Source organism: Anser cygnoides, chromosome 1 (assembly GCF_040182565.1).
Source record: "Anser cygnoides isolate HZ-2024a breed goose chromosome 1, Taihu_goose_T2T_genome, whole genome shotgun sequence".
In the NCBI taxonomy this organism is placed as follows: Eukaryota; Metazoa; Chordata; class Aves; order Anseriformes; family Anatidae; genus Anser; species Anser cygnoides.
The window spans coordinates 140,198,542-140,214,244 of record NC_089873.1 but is presented as its reverse complement, the minus strand read 5'-3'; the positions used below and the strand labels follow the sequence as shown (position 1 = coordinate 140,214,244).

Genomic DNA, 15,703 nt, shown 5'->3' with positions numbered 1-15,703 from the left:
AGGTTATTCAACAACCAGTGCTCATCTAACGCATTTCTTCAAAAAAAAAAAAAAAAAAAAGATTCATACTTGAACCACAGATATCGGAGGTGCAGAATCTACCACCTTGGTTTGTAATATATTTGGCAAATCTTGCCAGGATTATGCCGGGAGATTAATCTGATACTACATTGTATTAAAACATGGATAGGTCCTGCTTATCAGAGGATCCACATGAGTTTGTGCAGATGCCTGTCCCAGCCATCATTTACATTTCCATCAGCAGTTGTGACACCCACAAATATATCAGCAGTGATTTTCTGTTCTCTTCCGGAACATAAAGAAGAAAGTGACAGAGCTTTAAGCCACAGCTAATCTCCTGTTTCCAACCAAAAAAAAAAAAAAAACATTTTTTTTTTTGAGGATTAAGGTGGATGGGAGCTGTACAAAAAACATATTTTAAACCTTAGAAATGGTGGAATTTTTTCATTTGAAAAACCTTCCTGAATTCTTCAGGGTAAAAGAAATATTCCTACCACCCTTCAAGTTGCCTTAGACTAAATGAAATAGAAACTTCTGTATTTAATTTAAGCATATGAAGGGGGAAAATCCCCCTCAACAGGTGAACAGTCCTTTTTGTTCTGTTCTCTCATAACATTTTTAAGTTCAATAGACTGTGGCTTATAAACTGTCTCTCGTCATCAGTTCAAGAGAGAGAGTATGGTTTTTGTTTGTTCTTTTCCTCTGGCAAATGCTCATGAAGCATAATTATCCAGCTTGCTATTCTGCTTCTGATGGGCTGTCTTTGCTGCAACACCTTTTCTGATCATAGGATCAAACAATGGTTTGGGTTGGAAGGCATCTTAAAGACCATCTAATTCCAACCTGCCCTGCGATGGCTCTCACCAGACCAGGTCAAAAAGCCCAAAGCCCCATCCAGCCTGGCTTTGAACACCTCCAGGGATGGGGCTTCCACAAATCTGGGCAGCCAGTTCCAGTGCCCCACCACCATCGTAGTGGAGAATTTCTTCTGAACATCTGCTCTAAATCTGTCCTCTTTCAGTTTAAAAACCGTTATCACTATCACTTGTCCTATAGCTACTTGCCCTTGTAAAAATTCTCTCTCCATGTCTGTTCACAATCGTCTGTTCATCCTGCCACAACATTTCCTCTCATCCTTTCCAACTGAAATGTCACCAAGGATTTTGCTGATGGAAGAAAGTTGAATCTTTCATCCTCTAAATGAGATGCAGATGCCCAGTGGGAATTTTCACACAGAGTCTTTAACTTCATTCTTTTGGAAAGGGACAGCTAGCATCGCTGTATCTGTGCCACAAACAAAACCACAGAGCAGAAAGCAGCTCAGATGGGTTGCGCATTCCTGCTCCATGTCTGAAGTGCTTGGGGCTAGTCTCCAGGCTCAGAAAAGTCTCACCTATGTTAAAAAATACGTGTTTTCACATGGCTTTGATCTTGCCTTTATGTACAGTAAGTGCATGCTTTATTGTTCAGACTCTTTAGTTTTCTAAACATCCCAAGCATGTAAACATCTGAGCTGTTGTGAAATTTACTTCAGAGCAACATGACCTGCAAAAATCAGAAGAGTCAATACATCTTTTACACTGCTACTCCATTTATGCCAATAATTTCTGAAGAGTTTTTTGAAATTTTTAACAAAACTTTCTAACAGAAAGTTCTTCCTATTTCAGTTTCAGGTACATTTTTATTGTAATTGTGTTTTATGGCACTAGGTGCTATATATATGTATATATATGTGTGTGTTAGCAGTAGTTTTTGTTGTGAAGGAAATATAATGCAATACCCTTGAGGTCATTGAGAACACTGAACACAACCAGAAACCTTTGGGCCTTTATCTAGTCCTCCCATCTCAGGTCTGCAAACCCACTTGGGTAGCAACCTGCACAGTTTGGGAACAACTGATCTTTTATGACATAATGTGTTAACATGAGCAATAAGAGTTTGTGGCAGCTTCAGGTTCTTATCAATTACTTTGAAACTATGGATAAAGCAGTAGAAGGGCAGCATTTGTCTGGCCCTGAGTGAGAAGGTCTCATACCCCATTTCCATAAGTTCCCATCCCCTCCTCAGATGGTACATGATGGTCATGTTACAGCAGGGCACGCTGACTCCACTCACTCATCCAAGAAAACCCAGTCTGCATGTTTTTTGCAGGGTTAACCTTACTGTGGCTCAGCCTACCATCAATTTATTATCCCATTATGATACCAAAAAGTCTTTGTGAAAATGGTGCATTCATGAAGTCCACAAGGTACTACAGAAGTATACCTAGCATTGGTTTTTCACAGACATCTTTTTTTTTTTGCTAGAAAGTCCATTTCCAACAAGAAAATAATATTTTTGTCTCATCTCTTGGATTAAAAAAAGGATCAGCAAATATGCAATCCTTATGCTGCTAATCTGTTTTGTCCATAGGATCCTAGAACGGCTTGGGTTGGAAGGAATCTTAAAGATCATCCAGTTCCAACCCCCCAGCCATGGGAAGGGATGTCGCCCACTAGATCAGATCGCCCAGGGTCCCATCCAGACTGGTCTTGAACACCTCCAGGGATGGGGCATCCACAGCTTCTCTGGGAAACCTGTTCCAGGGCCTCACCACCCTCTAAGTGAAGAATTTCCTCCTAACATCTAGTTTACATCTCCCCTCTTTTCATTTAAAACCATTACCCCTTGTCCTATCATTATCTGCCTGAGCAAAAAGTTGCTCTCTTTTTTTGTTTTGGTTTGTTGTTTTGTGTTTGTTTTTTTTTATAAGCCCCCTATAAGTATTGGAAGGCCACAGCGAGGTCTCCCCAGAGCCTTCTCTTCTGTAGGCTGAACAGCCCCAGTTCTCTCAGACTTTCTTCATAGCAGAGGTGCTCCAGCCCTCTGATCACATGCGTGGTCCTCCTCTGGACCTGCTCTGACAGATCAACATCCTTCATGTGCTGGGGGCTCCAGACCTGCATGCAGGACTCCAAGTGGTAGAGCAGTCGGGAACGATCACCTCTCTCAACCTGCTGACCATTCCCCTGTTGATGCAGCCCAGGATGCAGTTGGCCTTTTGGGCTGCAAGCACGCACTGCTGGCTCATTTCAAGCTTTTTGTCCACCAGAACCCCCAAGTCCTTCTCTGCAGGTCTGCTCTCAATGAGTTCTTCTCCCAGTCTCTGCTCATGTCTGGGATTGCCCTGAGCCAGGTGCAGCACCTTGCACTTAGACCTGTAGAACCTCATTAGATTCTACACACTTTTCTACACTTTTTCTTGTTGTTGTTTTACATACTTTTTCCCACTTCTCAAGCTTGTCCAGGTCCCTTTGGATGGCATGCCTTCCTTCTGTTGTATCAACTGCACCACTCAGCTTACTGTCATTTGCAAATTTGCTGAGGGTGCTCTCAGTCCCATTGTCTGTCGCTGTTAAAGATCTAAAACATTTACGATCCCAAGACAGACCCCTGAGGGACGCTACTCATCACCAGCCTTCACTTGGACATAGAGCCATTGACCACCACCCTCTGTGTGTGACCTTCAAGCCAACTCCTTATCCACTGAATGGTCCACCTTTCAAATCCATCTCTCTCCAATTTGGAGATCAGGATATCATGTAGGACTGTGTCAAAGGCCTTACAGAAGTCCAGGTAGATGACATTGGTCAGTCCTCCCCTGTTAACTGATGCATTCACTCCATCATAGAAGGCCACCAGAATCGTCAGGCACAATTTGCCCTTGGTGAAGCCATGCTGGTTGTCTTAGATCACCTGCTTGTCTTGCATGTGCCTTAACATTGCTTCCAGGAGGATCTTTCCCATGGTCTTTCCAGGCACAGAGGTGAGGCGCACCATTCTGTAGTTCCCCAGGTCCTCCTTTCTATCCTTTTTAAAAATGGGAAAGATGTTTCCCTTTTTCCAGTCACCAGGGACTTCACCTAACTTCCAAGACTTTTCAAATATGACAGAGAGAGGTTTGGCAACTACATCAGCCAATTCCTTCAGGGCCCTGGGATGCATGACATTGGGCCCCATAGACTTGTACCTGTTCAGTTTCATCAGGTGGTCTCAAACCTGCTCTTTGCTTACAGTGGGAGGGATTTGGGGTTTGAAACATGATGATCTTTAAGGTCCCTTCCAACCCAAGCCATTCTATGATTCCAGTCTATGACTTTGCCCCCCAAGCCCTCACCTACAGGTTCAGGAAAATGAGAGATGTGGGAAGCCTGACTGTCAGTGAAGACTGAGGGAAAGAATTTGATGAGTCCCTCAGCCTTCTACATGTCTGTTGTTACCAGTTCTCCCTTCTCCTTTATCAGAGGGGGAACACTCTCCTTGGCCTTTCTTTTCTGGCAAACGTACCTATAGATTCCCTTCTTGTTATTTTTTGCATCCCTTGCCAAGCTCAGTTCTACCCATGTCTTGGCTTTCCTGATCCCACCCCTGCACATCCGGGAAGCAGCCCTGTACTCTTCCCAGGCCACATGTCCCCCCCCCCGTTTTTGTCATTTAGCATATTTCACCATGGAAAGAACAGGCTTGAAGTCCTGGACTCATTGAAATTAACAGAACATCAGCTACAGACCTGAGCTGTGACATTTAGGTAAGATTTTCTGCATTTTAGAAACCATTATGTTTCACCAAAAACGCATATTCTTTCTGCAGTGCAGCAACTAATAGTCAGACTGATTTTCACTTAATCATACCTTCCCTCCCACCTGACTGCCAATAACAAAGACGACACTCTCAAAACTGAGTGTAATTAATTCCCAGTCTCAGAATCTGAAGAGGACAGTCTTGTTAATTGAAGATACTCAGAAGAGCATGACCAATCTTGACGAGATGATAAGAATTATCATAAAATGACAGTTTTTAACCTGCAAGTGCACTAAATATATTATCTACCTTTTTGCAAGCAAGACAATTTGGGGCTGTGACTAACAAAATGCAAAGCATGTTCCTCTGAAAGCATTTTTTTCTCCACATGATATTGTAGCTTAACTTTTTCCAGTAAAACAATTATTTTTCTTAGTTAATTTCTTAGAACAAGGATACCTCTGTTTAAATGTTAACTGAAAAATAAATTAAGTACTACGAATTACAGCTTAATCTAGCAATACTAATATCTATAACTTTAGGTAAATTTTAAAATCCCTGATATAATGTAATTTATCTTCTCAGAATTATTAGAGTGTAAGTAAATGTCATCTCCATTTTAAAAGCACAGAAACTAAGTTAGAAAGGTGAAGTCCAAGTGTGGAAAGAATTTTCCTTGAGGAATTTCAAGCTCTACAACTGACACATCTTTCCTGGAGGCAGCACCCCCCCAGAGGAGATGAGCATAAGCTCTAATTCTGGAAAGAAAAATAAATAAATATATATATATGTATATGAAATGTCCTTGTCTTTATTCCATTGAGTAGGACAGTTTATTAGTCATGTGGATAGAGGTAAGCAGAGGCATGAATATTGCAGGGTCTTCAAAACTGCAGCAAAACACACTTTGCCTGATTCAGCTAAATACTTGCAAAGGAATGCAAGAAATCTGCACAGTGCTGCATAAAGTGATATAGAAGATTTATATCAGCTTTCAGACTGCTGGGGCCCCATTTGGTCACTGAAGCACCTAGGACATGTTCAGATGCTCTGCATGGGATTGCAGCCATGGCACAAGAAGTACAAGAGACCCTCGTCCCTGCAATAAAGCAGCTGAAGCCCAGGCAGAAAACTGCACAGCATTTCAGATTGTGCCACACTTTTAAACCACCTCTGTAGGGTTTTCTTCTGGGCAAGCTAGGGCAGACAGCAACAGCCATGGGAGCCAGGCTGTTAAAAAAGAAGAAAAACAGCAAGCATCTTTCTTAAAAACTGAAATGGATTTTCCTCATTGTGCTTTGGATTGTCCCCTGTAATTTTAACTACTGAAAGAAGCATGAGGAATTTCAGCAAAACACTACAAGCTCACCACTACATTTTATAAGAGGGTAGTCAATTCAACACCTTTATGATGGTAACATAACACTCGGAGTGATCTGCAGATATTAAAAAGAGTTAGATCTCTCACAGTGTTTCAAGGTAGTTGAAAAAGACATACATTACTCTCCAGCTGGTTTCTTACTGAACGAGGGATGGGGTCTCAGGAAATATATGCTCTGTTCTCTGACTTAGAGATGCAACATTATTTCAGTCATTTTGGATTTGCCCCTTAATTTCCTCTGCTTTATTTCCCCATCTTTCAAAAGCAGAAGTATGAGTATGTTTAGGCTCCATGTGTACCATAAGCACTTGCCCAATATTATCACAATAATCTCTTCTGCTTGAGAATGACAGAGGGTCGTAGGAAGTAAAGAATAAAGTATTTTCAGCCTAAAATTTATCTAAAATCCCAGTACAGTTTATTTCAGAAGAAAAGTCATCTGGTCTGAAATCTATAAAAATAATTCCTGTTTACTCTCTATCAAGACATTTTAACTCAGACTGCAAGACTTAGCAATTAAAAACCAATTTAGCCAATGTTTTCCATTAAAGTACAACCATCCCATAATTTAAAAGAAAAAAAAAAACTCTGTTCAACTCACTATCCTTTTTTTAGAAGTGGACAGATAAACTCCAATCATAAAACATTTTGCAGTAAACCAAACAACTGCTGAGGTCATTTCAATACCAGGGGAAAAAAAAGTGCTGCAAGCAAAGACTGAAAGATGGTATTCCCCGAGTCCTATTAAGGGAAAAGAACCATGAAAAGATACAGCCTCAAGAGGATACCTCTCATAATCCAAAAGATAAAAAAGATAATGCTTCATCTAAGGGCAAAATGAAGAACAAAATAAGCTCACTTCAGAACTAGCATATATTTTTGCTACTGGTTTAAGTGTAAGAAATGGTTACTAATAAGTTCAGCTCATTCAGCTTTGATACATAAAAATGGCAAAAATAATTTTAAAATGTCAAGATTATACTTTTTTGTGAAGAGTCATCACAGTGAAAGTTCTTTGCAGCAAAATGATACAGGGCACGTACTAAATTAACATAATATGTAGCACTGTATACTAGGAATATCTTAGGAGCTTCAGCACCATCAGAGCAAAGTGAAAATTTTGTCATAGTATATCAAAAAGCACTGTTAATGAAATCCCAGGCCTTCCTGGTAAATGTGTATCTGTACTATTGTTCCGCTGTTGTGGTATGCACACAAAAATCTAGGGGGACAAGTGCTGTAAAAGAAACTGAAGGTATCGCTTCCTAAATTTTTACCTCTCATCTGAGATTTTTCTGTACTGAATCCTTCAATGAAAAATGTATATAATAAAATTGTGAAGTGCTGCTCTATTGATTCAAAATACCACTGTATTATACTTTCTTTCTGAATAAGGCAGGTAAAGTAATATTACAGCAACCTTCTTCTGACGACTGCATTATCAATGCGCTAGGCAAATAATATGCAATTGTCATATTTCCCTTATTCTGCAATGTCAGAATATCATTTTTATCACTTAAAAAACAAGAAAAGACAGATCAACATTTTCCTCTTTCCAAGGGAAATAATCCATCAACTATAAAGGAATGTAAAGGACACATACAAGGATTTTAAACATAAAATGTTTTGAAGTCTTTAAAAAAATATGAAAATCTTGAATACATGTAAAGTAAATAACTACAATTATTTTTATTCCTGATTATAGAAGAGCTATTAAAGGTGAAAATAATAAAAGATTATTTTTTGTTACATTTTCAAACATAAAACCATGACCCCTGGTGGATCGAACTGTATTGCTGAAACAGGAGTAGACAGGTCCACAGGGACCATAAGACTACTTTCTTTGAAATTGAAAGTTTTACCACTGTTTAAAAGACATAAAATGTACAAGAAGTACATGGTCTTATATTCCAACATAATTTGTAAGAAAGTTACATCTTTTAGCTTAGCATGCTATACACTACAGTAGGAAAGCTAAATTATTAAGTATTCATTGTTAATATATACAACTGGATTGCAGAGAAGAAAAAAATAAATGTTTTCCTATTCCACACTGTTCTTCAAGATTTAAAAATGCTTCCCACACATTGGGATTAAAGAGAGAGTGTGAGCAAGCTCAAAATACTTTACCTATAATGTCAAAGAGGATAAAGTTTGAAGTATTCATGTATCCTTCATATCAAATCACTCAGTTTTTATTCTGAAGCTCAAGGGAACATGCTGATGTACACACAGACAGGCTGATCTCTCTCTTCCATGCTTTGATTTGGAGCAGAAAAATCAATTCTAGGGGTGAGAAACATTTCCTAATCTAATTTTAATCATAACTGATTGAAAAAGAAATTCACAAGAAGTTGTGACAAATTTCACATCTTGGGTGAGGACTGTAGAGTGCAATGTATGTTGCAAAACTGCTAGCTAGATCTAGCTTGGAGTTGAAGTTGAATGCTTGAAAGCATTTTAAAATATTCCTTTCTTTGGACATTATTCTCTGCATAATCTGACTGTTGAATTCCTCACCTGAACCAACTTCCAAGTAAGCCAGCCCACTGCTTTTAACAGCCATGTTAAAACACCAATAGTGCTTTACTGGCAGTTAATACCTACATAGGTACAGGCACACCACAGAACAGAGATTTACTGATGTATTTTATCCAGCTCGGTACATAACTTACCTCTCAGTGATTCTAGCATGAAATGGTCCCCACTGTTACAAATACCTTACTAACTAAAATAGGGCTAAATATCGTTCTTTGCCCCTGAGGAAAAACATCACACAAAGCTGCAATGATGCTTCATGACACCTTATAACCTGTGTCCCTGCAGTGTCCCTGTGACCCTGGACATTATTATTATTATATGGGGGCTTTTTTCATTTGAAAATGTCCAAAAATAGCATTGGGGTTGTCTTGCAAGTCATTATAGTAGTTCTTCACCAGCATTAAACCAAAAGGTTGTACGCCACCCTTCAGGCCAGAGCATGAAGGTACACAACAGTGCTAGAGGATGCAGAGGCAACCAGGGTAGCGTTGGAGGACTGCGTAGCACTCTGGAAGCCAAACCTGTGGTCTTGTAACAACCATCTTTGGAAGTGGTCCCTAGAGTGAACTGGGGTAATGACAGGGGGAGAGATCCTACAAGTGCCCCAAAACCTAGCAAAATACAAAATTTAAACACACATTTATTTGACACAACTGATGTGACTAAATCATTTTTTAAATTTCCTGTTATCAGCACTTTTAGGTGCCTACTGACAAACTTTGACTGACAAACTATGTCTCAAGGCCAGAAAGAAACTATGAATCTGTTTGAATGATTATCACAAAAGAATTATAGCTTGAGTGTGCTTGACAGGCCTAGGATCAACCTGCGCCTACATGGAAGCCCAGGCTAGCGTCACAGGCCATGACAGCCTGGTACAGAGAGGAAGGGAAACTTCATGACTTCTTCCAGCAGCAGGCAGGACATCTCATGCCATAATAAAACACAAAAGCTGTTAAACCACAACCACGTGCCCTGGGGTTTGTTCCCCAAGGCAGACACCTCAGGGCTGCAACAGGCAAGGGGGTTCACATGAACAAAGTAATTACAACACTGGGCTACACCTTGTGGTTAGCTATACCTTGTGGTTAGCTACAGTTACAGCTGATTATGCCTATGCTACTATGGGACCCGGAGAAATTCAGCAGACTTTAAGTGCTAAACAGGTTTTTCAGTTCCATCTTCCCTTCTGTCTTGACTTTCCTCCTAGCTGTGTCATCCTTTGGACAGTTTCATGCGAAACGAGGCCTGATGTAAGCAACACTTACTCTACATCCAGGAACAACATCTGGACATCTTGGGTATGCAGCCAGCACAGTCCTATCAGTTGCACATCTGACAGCCCTCAGTTATCCCTCCCCTATTCTTTTCTCTTTTTCCATTCAAAAGATTCTACCTATTTTCTGCTAGTATCGTGCCTGTTTTTTTGTTTGTTTGTTTGTTTCCTCCTCCTTTCTAAGTTCTTCCTTTATAGAAGCAGCTGCAAAGCTCCACATGGAAGAAGAAACAGATTTGCTCACTCATCTGGTTACCACGTTTCACGTTGAGGGAAACAGTCTCGTGTTTTTTCACACATTAAGCGCTTTACACATGACTGTGATTAATTAGAAAATTCCTTCTGCTGTAGGTTTTGCATACTATCCTACTACCACAGCATTATTTTCCCAGCTGCTGCAGACAGTGAGCTACATAGAGAATAAACATGCTCCCCCCTCTCCTATCATCACCCCTCCTGTTTCAACAGTGGGTCTCTCTTTCAACAAGCAAAACAATCAAGAACTGGAGCAAGCAACACAGAAGAAATTGGAAGCTGGTGCCAAATCAGTCATCACAGTAAGTTCTTCTTTGGCAAAAAATGTCAAGGATAATACTTGTCACCAAACCACACGTCAACCAGTGTCCTGGGGAAAAGGATCTTCCAAAGCACTGAGGTCCACAGCTCCACAGCCTCATAACTGAGAAATAACAGCATATTTTCCTGCTTCCCAGGGACTAAGTAATGTTAGGTTAACCCTTAGAGGTTGTAAAAACTTTGATTTCAAGTAAGAAGATGTTTTGGGAATGTGAGGGAGAGGGGGAAGAACAGCAACATTAATTCCTCTGTCACTCATATACTGTTATTTTGCCTTATTTATTCTATTGGGAAACAGTATATATACCTTTTAAAACTTCATAGCAGCCTACCCCAGTCCTAGCATCTTTTTCAACAACACAGAAAAAGGTGCAGGTTTATCAGCTGAAAGTCACACTCAAAAAATTCCTCATGATATCCCTTCATTCTTAAAAAGAATTTATCTCCTTCATGGTTGAGTTCTTCAGATTCTTTTTTTTTCTGTTGTAATATGCCACGCTTCAAGGCACTGCAGGTAAATGGTCCTACTGGGGAAGAAATGTGTGTTTTTCTTTCTGCACAAGTGCTACAGCTCAGACCAAAGCCAGCAACTTATAGACACTGGTAACACACTGCATTGAAATCAATCTGCCAATGTATTATCAGAGTAACTGCACTGTTTGTTCTTAAAATTAGTGCTTATCCTTCCTCAATGTAGCCCAAAACAACAGAATAATCTTAAAGCACAAGGAAGACTGAAAAAAATCTTAGGAGAATAATACAAGTGTCACATATCTTGTTTAATTGCTAATCGGGGGCAGAATAACGGAAGGCAGAAATTTAGCTGATTAAAGCAGCTGCTTCAAACAAGCCATTTCAAGTTATCACAGAATCATTGCCATCTGAAATGGAAGGACCTCTGAAAACACCTTGGAACACATTGTGCTCCTTCTGCAAATCCAAATTGCTCCAGCTACCTATTAATAGAGGCTGTGTTTGTCGCTTTCTCTTCCCATTTCACTGAAAATTTCAATAGAAGGAATACTGCTTTAGCATTTGTTCTAATTGAACGGCTACTGATTAGCTTTGCAGCAACAGAGATGCTGATTATGAGAAAGGGTACATGGTATACTGATTATAAGGCTGCTATATCTGAACATACTAAGCCGCAAGTAGCAATGATTACTGGGAGATGAATTGAAATATGTTAGCCTCCGTACAGTGTTTCATTCACAAAGATGCTATCTAAGTGAATAAATTGTGCTATTCAAGGTAACCCAACAGTGATTATGTGTACTTGGTTTCTAAAAAAAAAATTAAAAAGCATGTTTTAAATTTTATAGATGAAAGAAAAATAATTCTATCTTCTAAAATGTGTATTCACAAAATAATGCTGTTATGTTAGGAGCAAAATTTCTCACAGTTGGTAAAATGAATTTTCTGACTGCAGATATTACTTATCTCAGGACACTTTGCAAGGTGGCATTTTTAAAGATAATTGAAGTATATAAGTCTAGTTATTCATGTAAAGGTCCAAAAAGCTATGATTTTTATTAGAAAATAAGAAATGAATAAAAGTAAATTAATTCTCTTTAAATAAGAAAGTTGGCAAGTTACAAAAAAATGCTGAATACCAAAGATTTTAAAAATATACTTCCAAGCAACAAAGAAAAGTAATCACTTTTTATAATGATGCATAATTACAAATGGCTATATCTGATAGGTTGCAAGGGTTCCTTTTCTCCTTAACAAAATGATAATTCCTCTCCCAGAGGTGATCTCATCCACAAAGGATTGTCATTCTTGAGTCCTGTGTAGAACAGGTGGGAATGTGCACTTCAGCATTTTGGTACAGAAGAGAGTGAGCAATAGGAATATGAGCCAATTGCCTACATGTTCAGATTATGCATTATTTTCAGCAATGGTGTCTTCCCATAAGGCAAAACTCAACTTTAAGTATTTCAAGAGGACAAATTTGAGGCATATCTGTGGCTAAGTGAGGAGAACATCCTTTTCTGCACGTTAGCACCACCAATTTTCATTGAGTTACTCATTTCCTCTAAAGGCATTCCTGGCTCCCAAGATAAAAATTGAGCTTTTTGAATGTATACTGATGTAGTATATACAGGTGAGCCAGAATTGTCTTAGCGTTTTGTCTACCAGCAAATAAAATATTTTCTCTCTTTGACCCAGAATTACATGGTCAATAGATTTATTTACCAGGTGAGGAAAACTTCTTGCAGCACCTTCTCCAGTATGAGAAGTTAGGAAAATAAGATTCTCAGTGGCATTTCCAAAAAAAAAAAATCTTATTTTGTGGTGTCACAGAGAAATATTTAGGCATTTTAGAGACTGACCTCATTGCTTTATTTCTCTTGCTCTCAGGATCAAATTTCTAAGGGTGCAGAAAGCATCATCCGTTGTACAATAGCACAGTAATGAAAATGTGTATCTCATACCAAGCAAACGAACAGAAAGAAAATTTTCTTTAATTTTCTTAGAAAACTGTTAGGCAGAACACACCAAAAACTCTTTTCTTCTAAACACTGAGCTGGACTTTGGCCCCTAGAGCTGTGAACAGATAGGCTGAGAGCACCTTGTGCTGAATGGGCACTGCAGTCACAGAATCGCAGAACGGTTGAGGTTGGAAGGGACCTCTGAAGATCATCTAGTTCAACACCCCTGCTGAGCAGGATAACCTAGAGCACATTGTGCAGGATGGCATCCAGGCAGGTTTTGAATATCTCCAGAGAAGGAGACTCCACAACCTCTCTGGGCAACCTGTGCCAGTGCTCTGTCACCCTCACAGTAAAAAAGTGCCCTCTCATATTCAGCTGTAACTTCCTGTGCTTCAGTTTGTGGCCATTGCCTCTCAGTCCCTCAAAACCAAATATCTGCACAAAAGCCAACTTCCCAGGTGGCAAAGTCTCTGTCTGAGCTTTCTTACGGATGAGATTCAAGAGACAGGGTACAACCACTGAGGAGAGAGGACTGTTGTTTCTGTCTTTTTAATACTCCTTAAACTAGTTTTCCCTGTGCCAAGGCAAGACACTACAAGCGGTACTCATCTAAATTAGGCACCTATTGTGAAGATCTCTACCACTCAATCACCTTGGACTCCCTTTAAACTCAAAGGAGAGTCATAAACTTTCTGGGATGTGATATATCTGTTCCATTGTAGACTGCTATATTATGCTTTAGAAGGGCTTATCTTCCTCCATGGGTTATAAATGAAGCCAAGTTATATCAGCCTTATCAAAATCTGTCCTCACCATGCTAAACAGACCCCACATTCACAGTTCATTCACATGGTCTATGGTAGCCTGGATCCCAAGTCTACAGCAAGAAAAATGAAAAACCTTCACTCCTGGAGAAGAAACAGTTATACTCAGCTATCTTTGTAGTACAAAGCCCATTAAGAAATTATACTTTATGAATCATTTCTCACCTCATAAAGAAATTATAGACATTTGGGTGTTATTAAGTTTCACCACTCAAACAGAAGCCTGAGAACAATTATGAAAACTTCAAAACCACCAAACAGAAAGACATAAAACCACAAAGACAAAAAGGGACTGACATACTCAACAGCTATTGTAAAGGCCAGTGGAACAGCATTACCAAGACTTCTAGAAACTACGGAAGTAAGCAATATAAAAAGAAATACACTTAGTCGTACTAAATTACAGAAATTATACTCCAGAGAAAGCTAAATTTGGAAAAGCCACAGAGGAAAGCTGGAAAAATTCTTCTAGCCTTGAAGAAACATTCTGCACTGACTGCAGACCAGGAAAATATTGCTGAAAAAAATCCAGTGAGAGAAACCAGCAGTGAGGGAATACATCAGTGCACTCTCATAAGGGAAACCTGGCATATATCTAAAACAAAGCTGTGAACTGAGCACCATGAGCAGATGGTACCTATTGTGATACAGAACACTCCTGTATTCAAGCCTTTGGTTATAAATGATGCAAGTTATCCCCATAAATTTTGAAAGGTATGTAATTATTCATGTCAATACCTCAAGCTTAGCATCAAGAAAAATATATATTTCTGGAAGTCAGAAAATATCACAATTAAAAACCAAATCTTAAAATTTAATATTCAGAGACTGAAGGTGAAGGGGCACTTTCCTCTGAGGACAACATTGTAGTAGGCACTAATCAGTCCCTGCTTAACACACATTCCTATTAAAGTAGTGTTTATTAAAATGTTTTCACGCTCATACTTACCAACAATTTCACTCGGCTCCTTATTGTAAAGTTTTTTGTTCCAGTAAAGAAGTCTGAGAAAAGGAAAGGAGACCAGAACAACAAGGCAGATACCAACAAACATATGTCCTGTGAAGGCTGCAAAATCCAATCCCTGGAAATAAAAATGAAAACCTAAATTAAAAAATCAGTTATTTTCCTATAATACCTACAGGGAAAAGTATTCAACTATATGCACTTTAGCAATCAATAATAAATAGAAAGCAATAAAATCAGTTCCAAGTACAGTATACACTGTATTTCATCTGTTTCAAGGAGACAAGCAACATTACAATTTAGTTCAGAGAACTCAAAAAAAATGTTAGGAGTTATTCTGAAATGCATTCAGTGTTCCTAAAACAGATTTTAAAAGAAAAAATAATTTACTTTCATGACTTTAACTTCATTTTAAATCATACTGAAACACAGAAATAGGTATTTTTAATGACCAACTTTGTTTTAAACTGAAGACAACATGGATTTTACAATAATCCTATCAGAGCCAGGATTTCATTTAAAATCAGTAATGTTTTTCTACAATAAAAATATACCTCAACAGTCTGATTATTTTTCTGCATGCTTAATATACACATATATTTCTTTATATTTTGCATAATGAACCCCTTTAATTAAGACGTTCTTAAAATATAAAGTATAATATGTTTAAAAATAAAGCTGCTGCTTTAAACAATAAAAATTGATAGTGACCATTTTCCCTAATACTGTGAAGTTAGCCGTGCTTTGAGTAGGACATTGGACTAGACAGCCTTCTGGACTAGACATTGGACTAGATAGCCTTTCAACTGAATTACTCCGTAATTCTGTATTATACAAGCTGTAGTGGATCAAGGTTAGCCTTTCAGCTGGGATTTTCTGAACTAGTCAGGACCAGCCTGTCCAAAACAAGTTACACACAAAGCTTCAAGGGGGATCATGTCCAAGCACTCAGGTAGCAAGGAACTGTCCCATATCCCAGAGGCTGCCTGAAATGGCGATCCCTGCAGAGCAGCTCCTTGACTCTTGGGACCACAGTAACTCTATGGGTAACTCAGATTGTCCAAACTGAACCTTCAAAGCTTCCGCTGACTTTCCAGTCTCTAGAAAGTCATGGGATCTTCC

At 39.0% G+C, this 15,703-nt stretch overlaps 1 protein-coding gene across 2 annotated transcripts in view; it reads right to left on the bottom strand.

Annotated features, from left to right (window-relative positions):
* OCA2 (OCA2 melanosomal transmembrane protein) overlaps nt 1-15,703 on the bottom strand; it is a 205,757-nt gene that overhangs the window by 93,917 nt on the left and 96,137 nt on the right. For both annotated transcript variants that reach the window (XM_013180616.3, XM_013180617.3), the window contains exon 15: nt 14,567-14,699. In XM_013180616.3, the coding sequence (XP_013036070.1) occupies nt 14,567-14,699 (133 nt within the window). The remainder of the gene's footprint in view (nt 1-14,566; nt 14,700-15,703) is intronic.